Below are 25,255 nucleotides of genomic sequence, written 5' to 3'. Positions count from 1 at the left end.
ACCCGGCCCAGGCCTCAGCTTTTCTCAGCTCACCTGCCAAGCTCTCATCATCCCGGCGCCCCACGGCACTCGGCTACCCCTTGGATGAGGTGGGAAGGTGACTATGTCCTTGGCTGGGACGTGCCAGTAGGTGGAGCAGGTCTCTCCCAACCCCACTGCCGTCCCATTCTCTTCCTGCTTTAGGGGTTCTATGCGGACAGAAGGGGTCAGTGGATGCCACAGGCATCAGGAAAGGGCCATGCTGACTGCTGTCAGGGTTCTTCACGTCCCTGGTGACCACAGGCCAGGCCAGTTCTGGGCATTTCAGTCTTTACAACTATTCTCTAAGGGAGCCATCACTTTTAGCCTCTTTTTACAAATACAGACTACGGAGGCACAGAAAGGCCTGTCATCGCCGGAGGTCTAGCAGCTGGTGAAGGGAAGCACTGGGTTCCAGCTCAGCTCTGTATGCTGAACCCTTAACCATCACCTGCACTGAGTCCCTGCAGGGCCCTCTGAGACCAAAAGAACACGCACACTTTTCGAACCCAGTGCGTGGGCCCTGCAGGCGGAAGCTCAGGACAGCCCAGCGGAGGCACAGTCTGCATGGCCCTCGTGGCCAGGCGTCCCGGGCACAGCAAGTGCGCTCCTGCCCTCCCGGCGGGCGCCCTGGGCACAGCAAGTGCGCTCCTGCTCCCCCGGCGGGCGCCCCTGCGGGCACCTGTCTGCACATGCTCTCGGCTCTCACATGCCACCTGCCCCGGTCCCTGCATGAACCGCGCCTGCAGGTAGTCCCGGCTTGGGTCCTGATTCCCTGGGGTCCCTGTGTTCCCAGCGCCCAGAACAGCGCCTGGCATGAGATGAGTGTACAAGAAGGCTTTGACCAAAGGAGTGTGTGTGTGGACACACAGCAGGGCAAGGGAGGGGGCATTCCCTCGCTGCCCTCCAGGGTCGTGCTGCTGCCCTCTGGGGCCTCCATCTCCCGACTTGCTCGGAAAAAGGAACACTTCCTCCTCCCCAACAGGGAGGCTGGGGCTCTCCAGTCAGGCCCTGACTCAGAGCTGCACAGGCTTCTTATGAGGTGTGAGCGGCGTCAGAAGCTTCAGGAGAGAGGGGAGTTGGCAGGCCTGGCTGCTGAGCCGGTGAGGCCACCTGCTCTCTGGGCTGAGCTGCTCCTCAGACTGCACCCTGCCCTCCGGCACCCCCCTACCCCGGGCTGGAAGAACCAGGCTTCATGACATCACCACCAGGCAACCACCAGGGGTAGCTGAGAGTGGCAGGTCATCTGAAAACCTGGCTACCGTGCTTTGTCCACTGAGAACGTTCCTGCACGCCACACGGCAATTACAAAGAGCTCTGTGTGCCACGAGCCGGTGCAGCACCTACAAGGCACGGCACGGAAAACCACAGGCCAAGAGCTGGAGCGGCTGCCTCGCTAGTGACAGGAAACCAGGCCGAGGCCACCATGACGTCTCCGTGGCCCAGGGGAAGCCCACCCGGGGTGCTTGGGGGTCACCCCCGCGGCCCAGGGATGAAGCCAACCCAGGGTGCTTGGGAGTCACCCCGTGCAGGCCCCTACCCGCCCCCGTTCCAGGCGGCACTTCCTGGGTGTGGGGCCCCCTGGCCCTCCCCATCTGCATTCCCCGTGACCGCAACTGGGACTTGCTCAGTCAGGGCTCCCACCGGACTCAGGTCAGGGTCCACTCTGCACTCCTATCATCCCTGCATCTCCAGAGCGCAGTGTGCAGAGGCCGCTGGAGAGAGAGCACGCTTGGACCTCAGGGCTACGGCCAGCACTCAGGCCTGGGCCGAACAGCTGGAACCATTCAGATGGGTGCACCATCTGAGGCAAAACCAGGCTTTTTGTGGGGGCTGTAAAGATTGAAGCACCTTGGAAATAATGAAGAGTGGCTAAATATTAGCTAATGGCAGAGGAGCCGGCCTTCAATAGAGGCTGTTAAATAAAAAAGATGCTGGAAATGAAGACTCTGCTGCCCTGATGACCCTTGGGGAGGCAGAGGTGGGGAGCTGCTTCTGTGCCCACAGGACAAAGACGTGGACAACCCCAGGTCCCCCTGTCAGCTGAGGCCAGGCTGCGAGGGCACTGCCCCGCGGGCGGGGAGGGGAGATGGGACGCACACGTGAACACGTGAATACCAACCGGAGCCCGGCCTCCTCCCAGGGCTCTGAGCGGAAAGACCACGAGACCAGCACCGCAGCCGGCGGAGCCCAGGCGACCACGGCTGGCCGCACAGGGTCAGGCCGAGCTGACCGCTTGGCCACCTCCTCGGTTCTCTCCTCCCCCAGAATGGCAGGCCCGGGCTGTTTATTGCTTCCGAGGAGGTGCCCCTGCCGGGAGGTTCGAGAAGCCCTTCCCCAGTCTGCCCCCATGTCCCTCTCCCTGGTCTGCCCAAGTGCTCTCCCACGGCTCACTGTCACAGAAGGCACTCAGCAAACTCTGGCCTCCTCCACACAGCCCCCCAGGGCTGCTCTCTGCTCTCCTTCCCCAACAGGGGCCTTTATCTTGTCATCCCAGACCACAGCAAGAGCCCAAGAGCCCCGGCAGGTGTCCTCCAGTCTTTCCATTCCTTCCCCACTCTGATTCTATTGCTAGAATTGCTTTAGAAAAAAAAAGCACCTGACCTGACACCCTCCAAGGTGAGCTCTTGCAAGCGGCCCTCTCCTCCTCCCTGTTCAAACTCCACCTAACGCGGCAGAACTCACGAGCCTGCTGACCAACTCGGCTCATCCCCTGCTGGTCTCTCCAGCCTCGGCTGGGCCTGGGGGGACCTCTGGTTCCCACCCTGACTGGCCACCGCCCCTCCCGCCTTTGCCCCCCTCACTGGGGGCTTACGTGTCTCCACGGCCCACCCCGCCCTAGGCTGTTGGTGGGCATAAGAGTGGGTTCCAGCCCGTGCTCACCTCTTGTGTCCCCAGTTGCCCCTGACCAACGCCTGCCACACAAATGCTCCTGGACCGATATTCACGGCAAAAGGAACAGACTGCTCTTTACGGAGCTAAGAGATCTGAGCAGGGGAAGGACCGCGTCAGGCCTCCTTACCTTCACACTCCGAGGCGGGGAAGAGAGGCGAGTACAAGGCTTTTTCCCACCAGGTTTGTCTCTCTTGACTCCGGTTCATTCCATGCACGTCAGTGTTCAGTACAGGGAACTGCTTAGAGTAAACCAAACACAGACCAAGTTTACAAACTTTCAAGATAAAAGGGAAAATTCAGGCATTAGAAACTAGTGACTGCAAACCCAGGATTTTTTTAATTGGTTTTATTTTTTACCATTTTACTGGCTTCCCTGATAGCTCAGTTGCTAAAGAATCCGCCTGCAAAGCAGGAGACCCTGGGTCCCATTCCTGGGTTGGGAAGATCCCCTGGAGAAGGGAAAGGCTACCCACTCCAGTATTCTGGCCTGGAGAATTCCACGGACTGTACAGTCTATGAAGTCGCAGAGAGTCAGACACGACTGAGCGATGTTCACTCTCACTGTTCTACTAGACAAGGTGAACAAAAAAAAAGCCACGTTCACAGCACATAAAGGAAGTTTTTCTTAAGAAAAGCACTGATACTGGAAATGGAATACGAAAAGTACAACCAGATTATCACAAGACAAAAACAACAGGAAACAGCCTTGAGGAAAGCAAGTTTCCAGATTTTGGAACAGCAGACCTAGCGGGGGTGGCGGGGGGAGGTGTGTGTGGCCCTGAGCCCCTCCTCCCCACTCAAGTGTGGGGAGGACTCTCTTCTTCACACACTCAGGCAGGAGGGAGTCAAAGAAGCAATACCAACCTAATGGTCTTTACAGCAATGATCTGCTTCAGTGAGAACCAGAAGGAAGCTGAGACTAAAACCAAATAACCAAACGGACAGTAATTCAGCTTCAAAACAGGAAACATACATGGAAAAAGAGAGGAAAGCGGGACTCTGGAGCACAGGAGAGACCCCACATCCTGTGCAGGCCCCAGGCCCCGGCACAGCGGAAGGCGCCCATGCCGGGGAGGGGGACCAAGTCCGAGCCCAGGCCCCACCCTTCACTGGCAGAGCTCTTGAGCTCCAGCAGGACCTGCCCACCATCCTGGGCGGGGCCAGCCGCGGCCACCACAGGTGCACCCCGGGATGCTGGGGACAGGGCACCCCCCCTCCCTGCTCCTTTCCTGCTCGGCCTGCCCTCCAGGGTGAGGCCGGCTTTGGGCAAATCCGCACCTCCCACCACCCCTCACAGCCTCAACAAGGGTCTGCTGGACCGAGGCACGTGCTCTATGAACACTGCATAGACCTTGGTTTCAGAAGGTGTTTCATCACAAGTTTAAAACCTGATCTGTTTCAGCAACCAATGATCTTCAATTCTCTGATAGGATTTTTTAAATTCTAAACAAACAACGTAAATCACTTTATCAAAAACTTTTTGGACTCAGGAATGTGTGTTTATTAAGCTAAATGGCAAATGTATGTCAGATCCTGATTTTCATTTAACTTTTTAGAAATACTCTTCAATCAGAAGCTGAAGAGGACTTCGTTCTGTCCACCCAGAGCAGCCACTCAACCGCCACCGTTCTCTCTTGCAGCGTATCCTAACAACAACGATTAGCAAAGCTATTAGACAAGCAGACACCAAGGTCAACTGCACGGAGGAGGCCAGGGCTCGCAGATGAAGCCAGCAATGTGCCAGGGCTGCGGTTAATTCGAGGTGATGATTCCTGCATTGGGCACGCAGCTCACAGCACTGGAAGGCCTCGCTGGAAAGCCCCGGCCCTCCTCAGCGCCTCAGTGCTAACGACGGCTCCCTGGACAAACGCGTTTCCGTCACCCAAGGCACTACCGAGGGGCGATGGATTCGAAGGTGACCAGCTCCTACCTGCGAAGAAAAACACCTGGGGCGGCCGTGGGACGATCGAGTGTTTGTTCAGGTGGGCGCAGCTGGACTGCTCATCCTTTAATCCTTTCCTGGGATTCAGGGCGTGGGGTAAAGAGTAGGAAGAGGAAGAGGGAGAGGACCCATCAGGACGGACAGGACAGGTGGGGAAGAGCAGGCTAGAGGGCGTCAAGGGACAGACAGGCGGCTGGGTCAGCAAGGACAGGAGGAGGAGATGAGACAGACACAAGCCGACCGGACAGTGAGTGCAAGGGCAGGAGCCGCGTCTCACTGATGGGCACCCCTGCAGGAGGAGGGCTGGCACAGAGCGGGGACACCACGGCCGCTGGCCTGAGAACAGCCCCCCTCCCAGCCAGAGGCCCTGATGGCCCAGCACGCTGCTCCCACGGCCTGCTGAGACCACTGTTGGTTGGGTCATGCAGTTTCTGCCATCGTCTCTTAAGTTTTTTTTCCTGCATCCTTCCTTTGAGTGTCAATTCCAATGGCGAGGACTTATTTCTTCTGTTTTGTTTACATTGAATATGTGGTCAGTGAATATGCATTACATTATGACATCTTTCCACTCAGCTATTTCCAGCGTTGAAGCCTGCACGCCAAAGATGACCAGGAGGCCTTGCTTGACTAATGTCTGTTTAACGTATTAATTCAGCTTCTGCCATGGCTGAGCATGAAATAATGAAGACATGCTGGAGGAGACGGAGAACAGAATGGGGCACAGCCCTGGGTGGTCCCGGAACCTCTGCCTCAGCTCTGCTCCCTCCCCTCCAGGCCGCTCCAGGCTGACTAGCTACTGGGACACCTCTCTTCAACCGCGCCTCGGCCACGAGGCCTGCCCTGATGCGGGGGTCAACTGCGGCACACTGCTCTGAGCACCCCCTCCCGCCACGTCCTCATCCGCTCTGCCTTCCCACGGCACAGGTGTTCTAACGTACGCGTAGCTTCACGCTGCTCACGGAACGTACGTCCAAGGATGCAGGAGCCATCTCTCTCTGTTCCTTTATACCTGGCCCCTAGAGCAGTGCCCAGACAGAGCGGCTCTTAACAAACGTGTGATGGATGAAGGAAATGGTAAAGAGGGAAGACGTGAACACTACCCAGAAAGCCTTATCGAAAACATCTGTAGCAGGAGATGTAACGGTCAGTAATTCTCCAGGAGATGAAAGTTGGGTAAATGCTCGCTGCTTTAAATCCACACTGCACACTCCTGCTTCTGGTGACAAGACTGAAGTCCGGGCCCCCTCCCTGGAAGGAACTCTGGCTCTGGCTCTCATGCAGGGATCTGGGGCGGGTGGCCCACCCTCCGGGCCCACGTGCCCTGAGCCATCCTGGGGAGGGGTGGGGAATGTCACTGCAGGCATTCGGTAGGGGGGTGGTGGTAATAGAGGGCACAGTGTCTGGCGCAGGTGGGCTGGGCCCTCACGCCCTCCGCTGGTCAGAGCCCCTGACCCCCATGGCACTGCTGCCTGTCCCAAGGGACGCCTTCCCCTCCTGGACTGCAAACTCCTGGAGGCACGATGAAGCCTCTTGCTGCTGCTCTGCGCCTTCGAGGGCACGACAGAGCAGATGCTCCTGCCACAAGGGCACGCAGAGCTGGGCACCGAGGCCCACGGCTCACCTGTCCTCACCTTTCCCTCACACCTCAGCTGCCGCGACCGCGTGCTGGCCGCCACCCTGCACAGGTGAGCCGCTCACCGGTTCGACTGCTGCTGCTTCTGCCTGGCGGGCCCCGCCTCCTCCCTTCCTCCCCGGGACACGCCGGTCTGTGCACCAGCCTCCTCTGCACTCTCAGGCCGGGTCGGTCCTCCTCTGGGTTCCCACTCCTCCTGTGTTCACCCTCCCCAGGCTGTCATCCCTGCCACCTCAAATTATGTGGGCCGGAACACCCTCAAAGGACTTCCTTGTAGCAGGAGACCAGGATTTGATCCCTGGGTTGGGAAGTTCCTCTGGAGAAGGGAATTGCAATCCACTCCAGTATTCTTGCCTGGTAATTCCATGGACAGAGAAGCCCGGCAGGCTACAGTCCATGGGGTCGCAAAGAGTTGGACACGACTGAGTGACTCACACACACAAACACCCTCAAATGTAAGGAACCAGCTAGGAAATTATAGTACCTCCAAATGATGAAGAAAATGCAGAATGTGCAGAAATAATATGCAGAAAATAAAGAAGGGTGATTATAAATAAAGTGTCATTTCAGTCCAAAAAAAAAAAAAAAAGAAAAGTGGGACCAAAAAAAACAGCAGACAGAACACATGTGGACGCGCATGTATGTGCTTCCACAAGCATGCAGGGTCCTCAGGGGCAGCACGCTGGGACTCATGTCGCGGCGAGGAGGGGACTGGTGCCACGGACACGCCCTCCCGGAGCGCCCGCATCGGAACCACGGCAGACAATGACCTGCGTGACGGAGAGCAAATCAGCTGCTCGCGCTTGGTCTTCAGGACCAGGCTGAATTCTCCCGGGGCAAGGACAGCCTCTGGTTCACTCAGGGCACCTGCCGCAGGGATGTGCCCAGGACGGGCGAGTGTTTAATAAATGTTTGCTGAACTGAACTCAACTAACCTTTTGAAAAGCATCATTAATTCAGGCTCCTGCGTACCAATTCTATCAGAAACCCTACATTCTAGACCACCTATGCTCTAAAACAGATGGGCAACTAGTGACTTTTTAAAAAAACAGAGCCCTGCCCTCTGCAAAGACTGCCCTCACTCAGGGAAGTGGGGGGGAGATGACCTGGCTGGAGATCTCCGAGACGGACAGGCAGCGTGAGAGTGAAGAGGCAAGATCCTGGCCCCAAACTGGGGCCTTTCGGGCCACCCTCAACCTTTCTGCAGCTCAGATGAAGCTACGAGGTGGGAGCTGTAGGCAACGATGCTGAGACGAGGGCTGAGAGGACCCGGGACGGCGAGGGTCCTCCGAGGACTTAGCTGGCGCCCCAGACCTGTCAGCTTTGCTGGGAAAGAGGAGGGCAGGAGGAGAAGGGGACAACAGAGGATGAGAGGGCTGGATGGCATCACCGACCCAACGGACATGAGTTTGATTAAACTCCAGGAGTTGGTGATGGACAGGGAGGCCTGGCATGCTGCAGTCCATGGGGTCGCAAAGAGCCGGACACGACCGAGCGACTGAACTGAACAGACCTGTCAGACAAGCCAGAGCTCTGATAACACACAGAGATGCCAACACACCAGGAGGTGGAGGCCTGTAGCGGTGGCTGTGATGCGGACTCGCTCTCACTCTTTTTCTTCATTCCCCGTCTGGAGCCAGGCGAGACACAAAGTACGTGAGGACACTTTTAAGGATGAAAGGTGGGGTGACCAGCAAACAGATGAAGGCTAACAGCGTTATACTTTTTTGCTGTTCTGAGCAACTCAGATGTCAGTGTTTCGGTGGGATTCAATTCCTGGCTAAATATCCCCAGGCAAGTGCCTCCAAGAGTGATTCTTGGGTTGCTGTGGGGGCTTCCCACCACCACCTGTGCTTAGGGCCACACCTGTGCACTGACTGGACACATGAATGATATGGCATCTGAATCCACGAGGAGCTCACAACTTAACAAAGAAAGGACACCGATGACTCATGAAAAATGGCAAATGCAACTAAGAGGAAAGGCATAAAGCACATGAAAATTAAAAGGAAGCAGAAATGATTTCTGGAGAAGGCGATGGCACCCCACTCCAGTACTCTTGCCTGGAAAATCCCATGGACGGAGGAGCCTGGTGGGCTGCAGTCCATGGGTTCGCTAGGAGTCGGACACGACTGAGCAACTTCACTTTCACTTTTCACTTTCATGCACTGGAGAAGGAAATGGCAACCCACTCCAGTGTTCTTGCCTGGAGAATCCCAGGGACGGGGGAGCCTGGTGGGCTGCCGTCTATGGGGTCGCAGAGAGTCGGACATGACTGAAGCGACTTAGCAGCAGCAGAAATGATTTCTGCTGCGGGTGGAGCAGAGAGGAACGGGGGACGTGGGAGGGAGGGGCGCCTCCTGGGTCCAGCTGGACAGAACCACGTGGAGGGCGGGCAGGCAGGCGGAGCGTGCAGGACGACGGAGGCGAGGAAGGGATGACCCAGCGGCTGTCCAGCCACAGGTGGCCTGACTTCTCGATACCTCCACCTGACTTTTTAAAAAGCTGCACCTGGAAAAGGGCTGGGGCGGGGGCAGAGCCCCAGGCTTCTCCTTGGGCACAGGTCATCAGTGTCACTGTTTCTTCTTGTACAGTTTACCCTCAGATCACTTCTCAGCAACGTCAGACGGCACAATGACTCCTTTAAAACACTATTCCTATTAACCTCATTTGACAGACTGACCCATACAGTGCAGGTAACTTCAGGAATACATACTTTGTAATAAGCAAGGGTACACCTGCAGGGGTTCTGTGGAAGTTATTTTGTTACATTTGTATTGAGGGTTAATTGCTACATGTACCACAAAAAATTTCAGAGAATTCTACAGAGATGTAATTTATCTTACATGTAAAACGTTAACTTTTTATAAACTAATCAGTGTTGCAGAGACAGTCAGACAGGCTTCCTACTTCAAGAAACCTTTCGCCGCCATTTCTGAGGAGCAAGGGGCCTTCCGAAGAGTGAACGGCCACTTCTGGATTCATCAGTTGGGAAAGCTTTGCTTTCAGCATAGCACATGCATGTTAAACCACTCAGAAACACCTCATACTCTGATTTATCTAAAAATGTCAATTGTCTAGTTCAAATTGATAAACATCAAATCCAAGGATGCTAAGTTTTAAGACGTTCAAGCTAAATTCCCAATAATTTAACTCTATCTTTTCTTTGCCTGAAATGGCTGTTCTTAAAGTCTGATCAAATCCTTTCACCAAGTACCGATCCCCACTGACACATACCTCTTCCAGCTGTCCTGAAGAAACTGGATTATCTTCATAAGCAGGGAACTGACAACCTGCTTTGCAGCTGCAGAAATGATTAATTTCTTCCTCGCACTGTGCCATTATTTTACAGTTTGCTTCTGGGCTTTCCAGGTCGATCTCCAGAGGCTCGCTCATGCTGCACTCCAGACACGGGTTCCGCTCTCCTGCTGGCAGGACCCCGGCCGACTCCTCCTGGGAATCCAGGGATGTCTGGGCACTCTTCTCCATCCCAGACTTCTTTAACCTGGGGAGGAACTTCCCAGACTCAAGCTCGGACTTCCCATAGTAATGGCCTTCTTTCTCTGCGTCCTCTTCAAGCGGTTTGAGATCTGCCTGTGGATCTTCGAATGCGTCGACTTGAGAAGGAATGGGAACATTTGCTTCGTCTCTCTCGGATTCAAATTCTGACTCACTTCCTCCTCCGGGGGAGAGTTCAGATGCAGAGATGGGGCGAAAGTGAGTCCTGGGGGAGATCCGGATAGCCCGGTACTGTGTTCTGTCGACGTCGCATATCCTGGGGTGGAAAACTTCACTGTCGGAATCAGAGCAGAGGATTGACTTCGGTTTGAAGCTTGGACTGAAAGATGCAATCCCTTCGGGTTCAAAGGAACACTCTACGTGGAGAACTTGTGAAAACGGATTGCTTAAGTCAAAAGAAGAGAAGGGATACTCGAGTCCAGGATCTTCAACTTGAAAGTTGCCACAAGCTCCTAGTAAGTCTTCATGGAAGATGAAGGAAAATCCCTTATTCAATCCGTTTTCCCCGCTCTTCGGCTGGTCGTTCTGTTCCAAGGACACAAAGGGCTTCCATAACTGCCTGTGACCAGGAGCGAAGCTGTTTCCGGGGGTCATAAAGACATCTGTGCCCGCTATGGTCACCACGTCAGAAGCGGCACACTGCAGCAAACTCCCTTTGGCGTGACTGGGCGGTACGACCGCCCACCCTGCATCGCTGTTGAGCGTTCTGAGCTCCCCGTAAACCCCTCCCAGGATGAATGAGCTCCCTTTGTCTTGGGTCACATCCCAGGGTTTCGACGGGGTGGTGTAGTCCCCGCCATCCACCTTGGACAACTCGCCGGACACAAAGGCTCTCTTCTCCAGGGTCTCTTTCTGGCCCTCCCACAGGTGGTATTCTGATCTCTGCACGGCCTTGTTTGGCTCCTGGAGGGGCTCCATTGGAGCCTCAGCATCCAAACAGCAGCAGTAGTTATTTACATCTGTCGGAAACAACTCATCGTCAACGCTTTCTATTTCTAGTGGAGCTGCAGAATTTCTGTCTGCCATCTTTGTCCAAATGTCTTTAATAACCCCTGAGCTGTAGCCATCTCCACGCGGACTGCCTTCACTACACGCTTGCGTCGTCTCGAAGGCTTTGTTCTCTGCTTTTTGTTCTAGCTGAATACCACAGATAGATTCTAGTTTAGATTTTTTTTGGAAAACTAACGTTGGGATTTCTCCTAAAGTCCTACTGTTTTGCTGGCAAGTTTCATCCTGCAAAAAATCTAGGAGTTCTTCATCTACATAATTGGACGAGACTCTAGGAACTACATAGTTAATATCCTCTGCGTTAAACTGTGTGGACTCTTCAAACTGGACGCTTAACGTCTCATTGTCTGAACGTGTTTCTTCTGAATGGGACCACGGACTGCAAGTTCTCGTTGAAAGATTAGAACAGTGTTCATTTTCCTCGAAGGCACTATTTTTGGTCCATATTAGTAATCTAGACTGTGTTTTCCCAAGCATGTTAGCACTAGAATCTGTATTTTCATTTCCCAAGTTGAGTGTTTCAAAAGAAAATGGTAAAACAGAATTACTGCATTGCACTTCAAACACTGAAAAACAGGAGTTTATACCAGATCCTTCATTAATATCTGAAAAGAGCTCTTGATTGCCGGCCAGCAAATGCGGATTGAGCGCTGTGCTGTCTAAGGTCGGGGAGAGTCGAACCGGGGAGTCTCCCGCAAAACTCTCCCCGTCGGCATCGCCAGAGCTGGACGAACAGCACTCCCAGAACTGGGCCAGGCTGCCAAGGTCTTGCAGGAGAAAGCCCTCGGCGCCCACAGAGCTGGTACAGTCTGCCCATATTGCACGTTCCCCTTGCAACTCCATTCCATCTAACACTATGCAACATTCTGCCTCAAAATCGGTATTCTCTTTGCTTTTTTGTCGAATCATATTCAAAATCCGACTTTCTCCTTGCGTGGTTTCTGAGGCACCGGGATCCAACATGGATTGGTCAATATCCACTTCGTAGAAGTGTGTTAGTTCTGACAGATGAATATCATCCAAGTATTTGTCGTCCTCTGGCAGAGGACAGAATGAGGTCCCAGCGAGGTCGATGTCCTCATTTATGACTGCAGGCATTTCTACAAAATGACCATCGATGAAAGTACCTGCTGCGAGGTATGTTTTATGAATATTATTGTTGCTGATGCAGAGGCCGTGCACTGACTCGGACAACTCCTCCACAGCTGCTGAGGTCACGTCGCCGGCGTCTTGCCTGTTGCGGTACGTGGTCTCCAGCTTGCTTTTTCTGCTCAGAGGGACGAAGTACTCGGCGATGGGCTCGGTGTACCACAGCGGCTCCTCCTTGTACTCCCTGTCCGTCCTGCTCTCCAGGAACAGGTCTCTGCCCTCGGCACCCCCCGCCTCCTTCCTGCCCAGCTCCTTCAGCGGCCGCTTGCCCCGCTTGCACAGCTGTCGGAAGGAACCGCCACCGCCGCTGCTGCTGCTGCTCCCGGCGGCGTGTGGGCTTCTCTCCGCCTTCTCGCCGCGCTTCAGCGAGAGCCGGCTCTGCCCGCTGCGCGCTCCTTTCTTGTTCCGGATCTCTCGCACCTTGTGCCTCAACTTCACGCACTTCGCGGACGCCTTGGGCTCCCCCTGGTTCCCGCTGGAGCTCGAGCCGGCTTCGCTGGAGCCGGATGACCAGGAGCGCGGGCGCGGCTTCCCGTCCGGCCGGTGCCGGCTCTGCTTCTTGGACGGTGGCGGCGGCGCGGACCTCTCCTCGCTGGGCCCGTTCCTGAACCTGTTCTCCTTCTCGCTGTGGCTGCGGCCGCTCTGTGTTCTCTCGTGCAGGCTGGCGGGCGGCGCGTCGCCGCTTCTTTCCCGGATGATCTCGCCTTCGCTGTTGCAATCCTTGGGGGAGGGCGTGTCTGTGCTGGCTGGAGGGGCTGTGGACGAGGAGGACGAGCTCGAGTAGGAGCCGACGGCGGACTTGTTCCACACGGTCATGATTTCCTGCAGGCAAACTGGCTTCTCGGACAGCGGTGGAAACGCTTCATAGTACCTGGAAAAACAAGCAAGAGATTCCAGAAGTGGGCGCTCAGGGCGTTACCCAATATAGAAAAACAATGTCACCCGTCTAGAAATGGGGTATTTCATTTCAACAGAGTCAGTGTTTACACGGCATCCATGAGTGAGCAACTTAAAAAAAATTTGACAGTACAGTAAAACCTTTAAATTTAGGTCCATGGATCAAGCACCTTCGAAGTTCAACACCGAGATAAGTGCTACAGGAATACTTAGAGAGTATGTTAAGCTGACGACTTTAAACTTTGGATTTTCGTAAAGTCACAAAGTACAAATGGGATACGGTGGGAAGAATGCTAACATTCTGATGAGGACTGTCTGAACGTGAGTCAGCTCATTTCCTCCGCTTGTGACGTTAAGCTACGCGTGCAATGGCACAGGCCATCTCCTAAAACGGGGGTACGGGGGCCTCTCTCACACGGCTGCCGCACACACAGAAAACCTGGAAAACGGGGGTACCGGGGCCTCTCTCACACGGCTGCCGCACGCACAGAAAACCTGGAAAACGGGGGTACCGGGACCTCTCTCACACGGCTGGCACGCACAGAAAACCTGGAAAACGGGGGTACCGGGACCTCTCTCACACGGCTGGCACGCACAGAAAACCTGGAAAACGGGGGTACGGGGGCCTCTCTCACACGGCTGCCGCACGCACAGAAAACCTGGAAAACGGGGGTACCGGGACCTCTCTCACACGGCTGCCGCACGCACAGAAAACCTGGAAAACGGGGGTACCGGGACCTCTCTCACACGGCTGGCACGCACAGAAAACCTGGAAAACGGGGGTACCGGGGCCTCTCTCACACGGCTGCCGCACGCACAGAAAACCTGGAAAACGGGGGTACCGGGGCCTCTCTCACACGGCTGCCGCACGCACAGAAAACCTGGAAAACGGGGGTACCGGGACCTCTCTCACACGGCTGGCACGCACAGAAAACCTGGAAAACGGGGGTACCGGGAACTCTCTCACACGGCTGGCACGCACAGAAAACCTGGAAAACGGGGGTACGGGGGCCTCTCTCACACGGCTGCCGCACGCACAGAAAACCTGGAAAACGGGGGTACCGGGACCTCTCTCACACGGCTGGCACGCACAGAAAACCTGGAAAACGGGGGTACCGGGGCCTCTCTCACACGGCTGCCGCACGCACAGAAAACCTGGAAAACGGGGGTACCGGGACCTCTCTCACACGGCTGGCACGCACAGAAAACCTGGAAAACGGGGGTACCGGGGCCTCTCTCACACGGCTGCCGCACGCACAGAAAACCTGGAAAACGGGGGTACCGGGGCCTCTCTCACACGGCTGCCGCACGCACAGAAAACCTGGAAAACGGGGGTACCGGGACCTCTCTCACACGGCTGGCACGCACAGAAAACCTGGAAAACGGGGGTACCGGGAACTCTCTCACACGGCTGGCACGCACAGAAAACCTGGAAAACGGGGGTACGGGGGCCTCTCTCACACGGCTGCCGCACGCACAGAAAACCTGGAAAATGGGGGTACCGGGACCTCTCTCACACGGCTGCCGCACGCACAGAAAACCTGGAAAACGGGGGTACCGGGGCCTCTCTCACACGTCTGGCACGCACAGAAAACCTGGAAAACGGGGGTACCGGGACCTCTCTCACACGGCTGCCGCACGCACAGAAAACCTGGAAAACGGGGGTACCGGGACCTCTCTCACACGGCTGGCACGCACAGAAAACCTGGAAAACGGGGGTACCGGGGCCTCTCTCACACGGCTGCCGCACGCACAGAAAACCTGGAAAACGGGGGTACCGGGGCCTCTCTCACACGGCTGCCGCACGCACAGAAAACCTGGAAAACGGGGGTACCGGGACCTCTCTCACACGGCTGGCACGCACAGAAAACCTGGAAAACGGGGGTACCGGGACCTCTCTCACACGGCTGGCACGCACAGAAAACCTGGAAAACGGGGGTACCGGGACCTCTCTCACACGGCTGGCACGCATAGAAAACCTGGAAAACGGGGGTACCGGGAACTCTCTCACACGGCTGGCACGCACAGAAAACCTGGAAAACGGGGGTACCGGGGCCTCTCTTACACGGCTGCCGCACGCACTAGAAACATATGGGTGAAGAGCTGGAGAGCAAAGTTGTTGCGAGCACACGCTCTGAAGCCACACTCCCTGGGCCCGAGTCCTCATTCTGCTCTCTGCCAGCTCTGTGACCTTAGGCACAGGTCCTAAACCCGTGGCCTAGAAAACGGCTGAACACAGTACCTACCTCACAGAGCTGTGAAGAGGGGAGGAATTAACATGCACAGTGAGTCGCTGACTGCCACCGTGTCTCCTCCTCAGAAGCCAAGTGCGACGCCCCGCTGGTTAAGCAGGCCATCGGAAATGGCAGCGATCGTGGGATTTAAGGGTTCGGGAAAGGGGATGGATTCTGGCGAGGCCCGAAACAATCAGATGAGGTGGACCACACCTGAGCCTGATGCTCCAGGCATGCTGCGGTCTGGTGAGCGCCGGCTGTGCGGCGTGGGAACCTGGGCGAGGATACGAAGACACTGGCCCCACGCCTCGGGAGAGCAGTGGCTCCTGCAACATGGGGCGGGAAACCAGGAGGCTGGCGTGGAAGCGTTTGGAGACAGGGTTTCGGTCTGCTAGGAAACTGGTAGCCACGGAAAGTTTCAGAGCGAGACAGACTAGACTGGCCAAGGAAGACTCAGGAGAGTCAGACTGGCTGCCAGAGTGGGGACTGTCATCGCGGAGGCCAGCCAAGGTCACACACAGAGTGATGCAGGGCCGGATTTTCAAGGGCCTATGCTGGACTCTCCTTTTCAGTCTACACCAAGCTGTCTGATGGAAACATACTGTGAGCTTTGTAAGTCATTTTTAATGTTCTCGGAGTCCCGTTAGAAGTGTAAAAAGAAACAAATGAAATTAATTTCGACAGTGTATTTTACTCAGCCAAATATATCCACATGATCAGTTTACATATATGCAATAGTAAAAACACTAATGTAATGCTTTACATTCTTTTTTATATGAAATCTTTGGACTCTAGGGGTCGGGATGCAACCCACACTGGACAGCACACACCGCCACGCCGGACAGAGTACACCATGCCAGACAGCACATGCCATGCTGGACAGCACACACCAAGCCATGCCAGACAGCACACGCCACGCCGGACAGCACACACCACCACGCCGGACAGCACATGCCATGACGCTGGACAGCACACACCACCACGCCGGACAGCACACGCCACACTGGACAGCACACGCCACCATGCTAGATAGCACATGCCACGCCATGCCGGACAACACACACCACCACACTGGACAGCACATGCCATGCCATGCCAGACAGCACACGCCACCACGATGGACAGCACATGCCATGCCACACTGGACAGCACACGCCACCACGCTGGACAGCACATGTCACGCCAAGCCGGACAGCACACGCCACGCCACACCAGACAGCACACGCCACCACGCTGGACAGCACACGCCACGCCACACCAGACAGCACGTGTCACGCTGGACAGCACGCGCCACACCGGATAGCACACACCACACGACCAACGACATCCTGCTTTCCGCTTAAGATTTACAAGTTTGGAAGATTCCAATGACCTGTATGATAAGGAAGTCTGCTTACAATGAGGCCAATTTAAATACAAACCATTTATGAAGAAAGCAGAAAAGCATCTTCAGGAAACGAGTCTGACGCGGGTTCATGACTTGCCCAGGTTCCCTCGGTAATCAGTAGTGGGAAGCTGGCTTCCTTGTGTGTAAAACAAGGACAATCCTAATTCCCACAGCTGGCTCAAAGGACGGGCGTTGGATTTCAAAGGTCACGTGTGAACGGACCATAAATAATAACCTTGTTCATTTTATCAGTTTCACAAATATTGATTCAATGTGTGTGAAAAAAAGATAAGACCAGCTCATTCACCTTTGAGCTCTCTGTGTCAGGCACACAGTAAGTGCTCAATAGATTCCTGAGTCATAAAATAGCAACTAAACCGAAGATGGCAAACTAAACCTGTCAACCACGCAGCAGGGCAGTCGTTAGCGCGGCTTTATCGCGGAACAACCTGACGTACATTTCCACTTGATCCTTCGCTGTGGGCGATAATTCTGCCTCTGGAGAGGGAGACCCCTCTAACTTCTTGTGAATCTTCTCTTCTGTTAACGAAACAAAAATTCAGAAAGATTTGTCTTGTATCAAGTCGGTAAATGCTCGTATTTTTGAAAGTTTCTCAAGTAAATTTAATCAGAAATTACACAGGCTTCTGTGGCTTAAAAAGACCTGTACACCAGTTTATCTTTTTAATAAAAATCTATTCCTTCACGCACTTCCCTAGCGGTCCGGGGGTTAAAACTCTACGGGTCCATTGCAGAGGGCGTGGGTTCCATCCCTGGTCAAGGAACTAAAATCCCACATGCTCCGTGGCACGGCCACAAAGAAAGAAACCTCTTTCTTCAGTGAGCCAGGGAAAACTCTGCTCAGCCACATTAACACTGGACTGAGACCTCTGACCTCATCCCTGACAGAGCACGCTAGAGGCACTTGGTTACAAGACTGCAATCCCCTGGGTGCTTATTAATTACACTGCAAGAACAGAACATCTGTTTGGATTCCAAAAATACTTTCTCACAAGATTCCGCACTCACGGACTTTATATCGCCTCTTCCTGATTAAAACTGATATGTAAAGAAAGTTACTACAATTAGCTTTGTTACTTAGCATCTAGGGGAGCAAGGGCTGTGTTTCAACTCTTAGCTCACGATCCTGCCCTCAGATTAGAAACAAACTGTGCCTTTAAAAAGGCTCGAGACTTGGGGGTGCACAGCAAGATGACCATGAAGGGGACAAGCAAAAGAAACACCCTTAACAGGTAATTCTCATTCTACGGGCATGCAGAAATCCTGGGGAAAGAAGCTGTGAGCATTCACAGATCACAATGACTCGATGGACCTGTCGAGTCTGCCTTTCCCAAACCGTCAATGCGCAAGGCAGAAATTCCTGCGGCAAACCTGAACTGACAGGCGACACACCTCTGCAGGCCTCGCTGCCACACGGGCAAGTGTTAGTTTGGGATGATGGGGAGGAGCGGGGAGGATGGAAAAGACGAGAGATGATTGCTCCCGATCCAGAGCTTCATCTCCTCTCCGGGAGTGCTCCGGCGGATGAAGTCACTCCTCTGAGAGCAGGGACCTCTCTGCAGAGGATGGCCATGGGCTGACCAGCAGACCCCCACAGCCAAAGACGGGGCAGGACACCGGCCTGGCGACACACCAGGTATGAAGACTGTGGTTCCGTGCTCTTTCTTTCCGATCAGTTCTGAGACCTGTGCCCTGCGTGGTGGACGTGGACAGCCCTCGGGGACAGCGCTCTCACCTTGCTGGCTCTGCAGGTCCTTCAGCCTGGAGCAGAGCTCCTCCACTAAAGTCTCAATGCCAGAGCTCTGTGGGGACAGAAACGCACATGGTAACTGCCAGGTACGGAAGAGTCAAGCTGTTTGTACACTGTCGTCTTAACAGGAAAGCTTTAGAAATCTTTCACGTTTCAAAAGAAATACACCATCCATATTTAAATGAACACAGTAGATTCAACCCAGCAGACGTAGTTTACTAATAAAGCATATTCGCCGGCACTTGCCGATACAATGTAACAATTCTTAGGAAACTCCCGGACTGGCTCTGTCTTCCGCCGGGTACAGCAGCTTGCTCACAGGGGAGCCTCAGGACCTAAATGCCTGTCTTACAGCTAAGAGTCCGTCACTATCAAAAAAACATTATCCAACATCTGTAACATCTGGTGAGCAAAGAGCTTGTACGGGGCTCAATACAAATTAAAATCACAAAAATCACAAAAATCGCCTTCCGGTCCTCTTAGCAGTTCACGGTCTAAAGAAAACAGGTGATTTCTTTTTCTTTTTTTCTCTTTAAAGTGAACACTCATGACTGGAACAGAAAGAGCAGATGGAAAACATATGTCATCACTGTGAACAAATGTGAAGCTGCACCGCACGGGTCATGGATAGGGTACTGGCCTCTGTGAAGAATCAGGGTAAAATTTAAGAGAGGGTGTGGAAGAGTCGGAAATTGGTGGGAGGGCGGGGGGAGAATAAGAGCCTCACTCGACGGAAAAATGAATGATGCAAACAGGCGTGAGCAAACCTTTCACTAGGCAGACTTTTAAACTTGTAAAATTCTCTCTCTCTCAAGGGAGGAAAAGGAAACAACCTTTCACAAGGTACCGGAAAAGTGAACGCATTTCCCAGGAGCTCTGTGTTTACTCAGCAGCTGAAAAGTCCTACTTAAACTGGAACCGAATCCCTCTAGGTGGGCATGACCCGAGCGGACACACAGGATCCCAATGCCCTTCGCCCTCTCGGGGCCGCGAGGAGCTAAAAATAGAACGTTACCCCATTTGCGTCCCTCAAAATGACTCAGCACGAGCATTAGAGATATCCTAAAGGAGAAACCGCACAGTCACACCGTCTGAGCAGCGAGAAGGATCACAATGAGAACAGCTAATTGTACACACTGATTAAGTTACACGCTATCCACATCACAGCACAGCTTTTGACGGGAGACAGGACAGAAGGAGAAAAGGGGAAACAGGCCAGGAGAGAGCTGACCTTTCCTGAAGAAGCCCTAGAAACCATGGCAAGGACTAAGTCATAAACACAGCTCCAACTACACAATTCCACCGGGGAGACTCGCTTACCATAGTGTTCAAGGTGGGATGAGTATGGCTGCTTTATTCCATTTCCTCCGGACCATGAACCTAACACCAGTGTCAGCTGACTGCCGGCGGCACGCTGCTCTTCGGTACAGCAAGCCTGTGTCGCCGTTCCTAAACCCGGCGCCAGCCTCCAGTGCCGAACACCGAGCCCGAGGGATCGCTTATTCCACTCCGGTCAGGGCTCTGAGCCGGCGGGCACGTACTGTCCTCCACAGGCCAGCCATGACAACAGTCACCGGACACTACTCACTTTTTGGCTTTGTCTTGGAAATTCCTTCCAAGCAACTGTAAAATTCAGTTGCTCTGGACAGTAATGCAGCTTAGGAGTGCAAATGGGAGAGAAGCAACATGCGTGCTCCACAAGGGACAGGCACTCCCATCAGGCCTGTCTTCCTTCCTTGATTCCTGCAGCATCCTAACTACAGTTTCTCACACACACACACACACACACACACACTCACACACACTCACACACACGCACACACACACACACTCACACACGCACACACTCACACACACTCACACTCACACACACGCACACGCACACACACTCACACACGCACACACTCACACACACAATCATTAGACCATGGATTATCACATGAGCAAACTGAGAGACAAAAAGGGCGTCAAAAGCTGTACTGGACCCTGTCATCTCCCAGCAGGCGTTCTGAAGCGTGGACTTGGTGCTGCTAATGAGAAATCTTATCCTGCTTCCCAATTATATTAACTAGATAATTTTAATTATCATATTTTAATAGCGTAGCATATCCACAAGGGCATTCAAGAACACCCAGAGCCTACAGTATTTTAAGGAAGAAGAAGTATATTATATTCATGCTTTAGGGATAACTCAAAGGGAGAAAAATGCTGTAGATAAAAAAAAAGAAACACTAACGTTCTACCACTCAACTCAAGAACCACTTTTCTGGCTGCAAGATGGATAATACCCAGTATCAAACCAACATGAAAAATTTCTCTGCAGGCTATAGGATCACTCTAAAATGGAAATTACAGTATCCACATCTTTACACTGGGAAACCAGACACAGAGCCTGGTGCTTTCAGGAGAGGTCCGGGAGGCAGTCTTCCATAACGACCGTTCACTCTTTAATTCCTCCCTCACTCAGAACAGCCTGCGAGATGAGCCCCTCGTCCCCATGGAGCTTACACTCCACCAACTCCCACGTCCCAGGAGACAGCCCAGAGCAATGGACCTGGGCCTGGGTCCCCGAGCACAGGCCCGCTCCTCGTTTCTGAACGCCCCCATCTCAAGGTTCCCCAGAGTAAACCAAGGTGAGCGTGCCTGTCACGTCAAGTCACCCGCATACTGGTGCCATCTCTAGACAGTGGATATGATTTTCATTTCCTAGAGTCTCATTTTTTGATTCATAGCTTTTCCAACACTTGGGGTTTTTGCTCTGAGTCTGAGGTTGGACGATTAAGAAAGAGAAACATACCTGATCCGGAGAACGCAAGGTCCTCCGGGTCCTGCCTGGACGGCACGGTGCGGCCCTGCTGCCTTCACTCCCCCCAGGCTTCAGGGCGGACCCGGGGCACTTCCGGGATGAGGGAGCCCCCGGTCAGACCCTCAGCGACGTACTGTCCCCCTGCTTCTGGGAAAGCTTTTTCATTGGTTTCCCAACAAACTTCTATCATTTCCCACCCCACAGCACGGTGCTTCTTCCTCCTCTCTTCCCATCCTTCTCAGCTAAGGATTTTAATCTTTAGCATCAAGAAAACAAAGGCAGTCTTGACTTGTCCTGCCTGGTTATCCCTCCTCTCCACAAAGGTTTCTGTGGCTATGTTAATCATCTCAAAGGCTAACCTTTTATGGAGAACCTTTTTGGACTGGACAGCCCCTAAGTGCTGGACAGATAGCCCCACACCAACCCTGTGATCACTGACAGGTGTGACACGCAGGGACACTCAACTGCCTGTTTCATGCAGGACCGGGGGCTGGGGGTGCAGTCAGATAGACGTGGGTCTGAATTTCACCTCAGGGTTAGCCACGTGGCCGCCTGTGACTCATCCACCTACTGCAGCCTTACTTTCCACGTCTGGGAATGGTAAGAGCACCGCTTCCAAATAGCGGGGTTTTCACTTCATGCATGTCAGTTGCTCAGTCGTGTCCGACTCTGCGATTCCATGGACTGTAACCCACCAGGCTCCTCTGTCAGCAGAATTCTCCAGGCAAGAATACTGGACTGGGTAGCCATTCCCTTCTCAGGGAGAACTTCCCAACCCAGAGATCGAACCTGGGTCTGCTGCATTGCAGGCAGATTCTTTCTGAGCCACCAGGGAAGCTGACTTCTTGTACTGATCCCCAACTTCTTTTATCTTTTCTATTTGCCGCTGCTTCATTTGTGGGTCTACTTCCTGGGAGACTTCCTTAGCTACACCTTCCCATCCTTCTTCCAGCCTTTCATTTCCATCATGACGTTTAGGATTTTCAGGAGACCATCTTGCCAGTTGACTGTTTCTTCTCTGCAGCAACCTTCTCCTCAGTGAGGAGCTCCCCAGGCTTCAGAGCTGTGGCAGCCAGGGAGAAGAGGGCCATGCGGATCCACCGTCAGCCTCCGGGTTTCACCGTGAGATCTCACAGTTTCCCGCAGAGGCGCTGGCTGCTGCACTCCTGCCTGGCTCCCACCTCTCTGGAAGTACTGATGGGATGGGGAAGCTGCTCGCCATGCGCTCTGGGGACCGGGTCTTGGGCACTCGCCCCACGGGTCTGCAGGGACTCCTCGGCGAGACACGGGCAGGGGCGACGCCTGTCCTCTGGGGGTGCTGACTCCTGGCTCCATCTGCCATCAGCAGAGCCTCAGCCTCGTGCGGAGAGGGTCTCGGCTCCGAGCTGGCCCTGCGGAGGCACCGGACAAGCCAGGAAGGCAAGCCCGGATGGCCCAGTCCCCGCTCCGTGGGTGGCAACGGGCTGAGCCCTCACACAGGGGCCCAGCCCGGCCCACAGCACCGTTCAGGAAGAAACAGACGGGAGAGCAGGGAGGGCGCCGAAAATGTACTCCAGGGCTCACAGGCTCAGGCCTTCTGGTGGCCAGGGAGTCATACAAGCACGGTGCCACAGGAAGCAGTGGGACACGTGGTCACGATGATGAGAACACATCCAAGGGTAAGTAACTTTAAGGCTGTCTCTGCCCTCCTGTGAGGGCTCTGAGTCCCATCCCTGAACACAGGAGCGTCGACACCCACCCGCCCACGGCCTTGTCCCCAGCTCTCACTGCTGAGCACTCTCTAGTCTGCGTTACAGAGGAGGAGAGAAGAGCCTACCACGGGCCAAAGGTGTGTAAGAAAAGACGATCTTTCCGGTGAGGTCCACAGCTTTCATCAGATACTCAGCCTGTGATGCCAAAAAATGGTGAAAAACAGCCGACTTGAGTTCAGCAGGCTGACGACAGAGGACATCCTTGAGGAAAAGCACTGCCCAGGATGGGGACTCAGAAACAGTCCCTGCTGTGGTCTTTACCACGGTCAGAACTGGGAAACCCCCGAGAGGGCCATGACCCGGAGAAGAAGCAGCTTTATAAGTGTTACAATGGACAGTGAGCAGTGAAAAGGTCATACTATCAACATAGATAAAATCGTTCAAAACGTTAACTAAAAACAAGTTATAAAACACATACAGGACGATACCGTTCATCGAAAGTTTACATGCAGAACAGTCCCGCGTCTGGGTGCCGTCTCACAGAACGTCCAGTAGAAGGACACGGACGTGCACAGGAGATGAACGGTGGGTTCTGAGTGGCGGTGCCCACAGAGAGAGAGGGCATGCTCAGGGAGGGCACGTGGCCACTCAAGCCCTGCTCACAGCTCCGCGTTTCCCCGGCCGTGTCCACAGGGGCTCAACACTGCTCCGGGCTTCACACCATAGCCCCCGTACGCCTCTTTTCATGCCCTCACCCTCAGATGGTTAGGGGGGCACCTCCCATTTGTTTCCTTTTTCACACCCTCGCTTAGAGTGCTTAAGAGTTCAGGAAATTTCCTATAAATATCCCCACCTTTTCCTAAAGAGAGAAAAAGACCCGACACCCCCAGGACTGCGCTCCCCAATGTCTTCCTCTCCCAGCAGCCGGCTCAGCCCCTGGAGACGCTCGAGACCACAGACTCAGCCCCCAGCCAGACCAGCGTCAGGTGGGCTGTTACATGACTTCCCGGCCCAGACCACCAGCCCCTGCACCCCAGACACGCATATCCCACTGCGTTTTCAAGATCTCTGCCAGCTCTCCCAGGCACCTCACGTTCAAGTCTTAATTCATACGCATCCACTCAGAGCTAGTGTTCCTTCCCGAACTCCCTTTCCTTGGTAAGGGACGTGTCCACTCCTGCAGGTGCTCAGGGCTGTCCTCCTTGATTCTGCCGTCCTTGCAGGGGGTGCACCCCCCCAGGGCTGGGGCCGCACAGCAGGAGGTTGGGGGGGACGGCAAAGTTTCATCTGCCCTCCCCATGGCTCACAGGACGGCCTGAACCATCCCCCTTGCCCCCCATCCCATCAGAGGGAAAAACTGTCTTCCACTAAATTGTTCCCTGGTACCAAAAAGGCTGGGGGCTGCGGCTCCACCCCACACCCGAGCTTGTCAGCTCTGCTTCCAAATGTATTTAGAATCCAACCAGGCCTGATCGTCGTCAGCCTCTGGACTCCTGTAACAGCCTCTCACCTGCTTTCTGGGTCCACCTCTGCCCGGCGACCTCCCCAGCCTCACCCGGCCGGTGCACTCCACGCAACGGCCAACGGCACGCTGCTGGCAGGTGACCCGGCGACCTCCCCAGCCTCTCCCAGCCGGTGCACTCCACGTAACGGCCAATGGCATGCTGCTGGCAGGTGAGTCAAGTGGCATCCCTCCTCTGCTCCCAGCTCTCCAACACTCGAGGCTTCTCCGAGGAAGAGCCGGAGCCCTCATTAGGGCCTATAGGCTTCCTTGAAAGCCCAGCTCCATCTCTGCCCAAGGAGATAAGGCCTGGGCTTCCGCGGGCAGGGCTGGCTGTGAAACACAGCGACTGGGACCATCTCAGCTTTGAAACCCGCTGGCTTCTCGGGGGTCTGGCCTGTAGAGGGAGCACGGCGTCACCCCTCGCGGTGCACACAGGGCGCCCAGACGGGCCCTGCACAGTCAAAGGCTCGGTAAGTATCAGCCATCACTGGACGCTCTGCAATCCAGAATGAATTAAGTTCAGATGCTGGCGGGCAAAGGAACAATGGACCTGGTCAAAATTCACCCTGACAGTAAACCGCCACGAACAACCTTCCGTGTTTTTTTATACACATCTCTGTAGAGCACATAAACAATACGTATGTGAAATATTGAGATGTACTGTGAACTTTTACTGGCAAAAAGAATGTCACTGGTGAACTTAGCTCACTGAGAAAACATGAGCAACTGCAATGAGACTCCACTGTACCAAAGACATAGATTCTTTACAAGGCTCTGGTCTTTAAATAACCAGATCGAGTC

General features: G+C 54.3%; 1 protein-coding gene across 12 annotated transcripts in view; it reads right to left on the bottom strand.

Moving 5' to 3' along the window:
- Positions 1-25,255, bottom strand: part of KIAA0232 (KIAA0232 ortholog) — an 82,920-nt gene that overhangs the window by 6,354 nt on the left and 51,311 nt on the right. For 8 of the 12 annotated variants that reach the window (XR_011567283.1, XM_070791853.1, XM_070791862.1 and 5 more), the window contains 4 exons: positions 18,439-18,505; positions 17,141-17,222; positions 9,726-13,035; positions 3,041-3,152 (listed from right to left, as the gene is read on the bottom strand). Coding sequence is in view for 11 of the 12 variants with exons in the window: in XM_070791853.1 (XP_070647954.1) it covers positions 3,041-3,152; positions 9,726-13,035; positions 17,141-17,222; positions 18,439-18,505 (3,571 nt within the window). In the remaining variant the exon portion in view is untranslated. Of the gene's footprint in view, positions 1-3,040; positions 3,153-9,725; positions 13,036-17,140; positions 17,223-18,438; positions 18,506-19,773; positions 20,567-25,255 lie in introns of those variants that run through there. The other 4 variants (XM_070791858.1, XM_070791856.1, XM_070791861.1 and 1 more) reach the window with 2 other exon arrangements.

This window comes from Bos indicus, chromosome 6 (genome assembly GCF_029378745.1).
Source record: "Bos indicus isolate NIAB-ARS_2022 breed Sahiwal x Tharparkar chromosome 6, NIAB-ARS_B.indTharparkar_mat_pri_1.0, whole genome shotgun sequence".
Taxonomy (NCBI): domain Eukaryota; kingdom Metazoa; phylum Chordata; class Mammalia; order Artiodactyla; family Bovidae; genus Bos; species Bos indicus.
The sequence above is the reverse complement of the archived record's forward strand: the minus strand, read 5'-3'. Positions and strand labels throughout refer to the sequence as shown.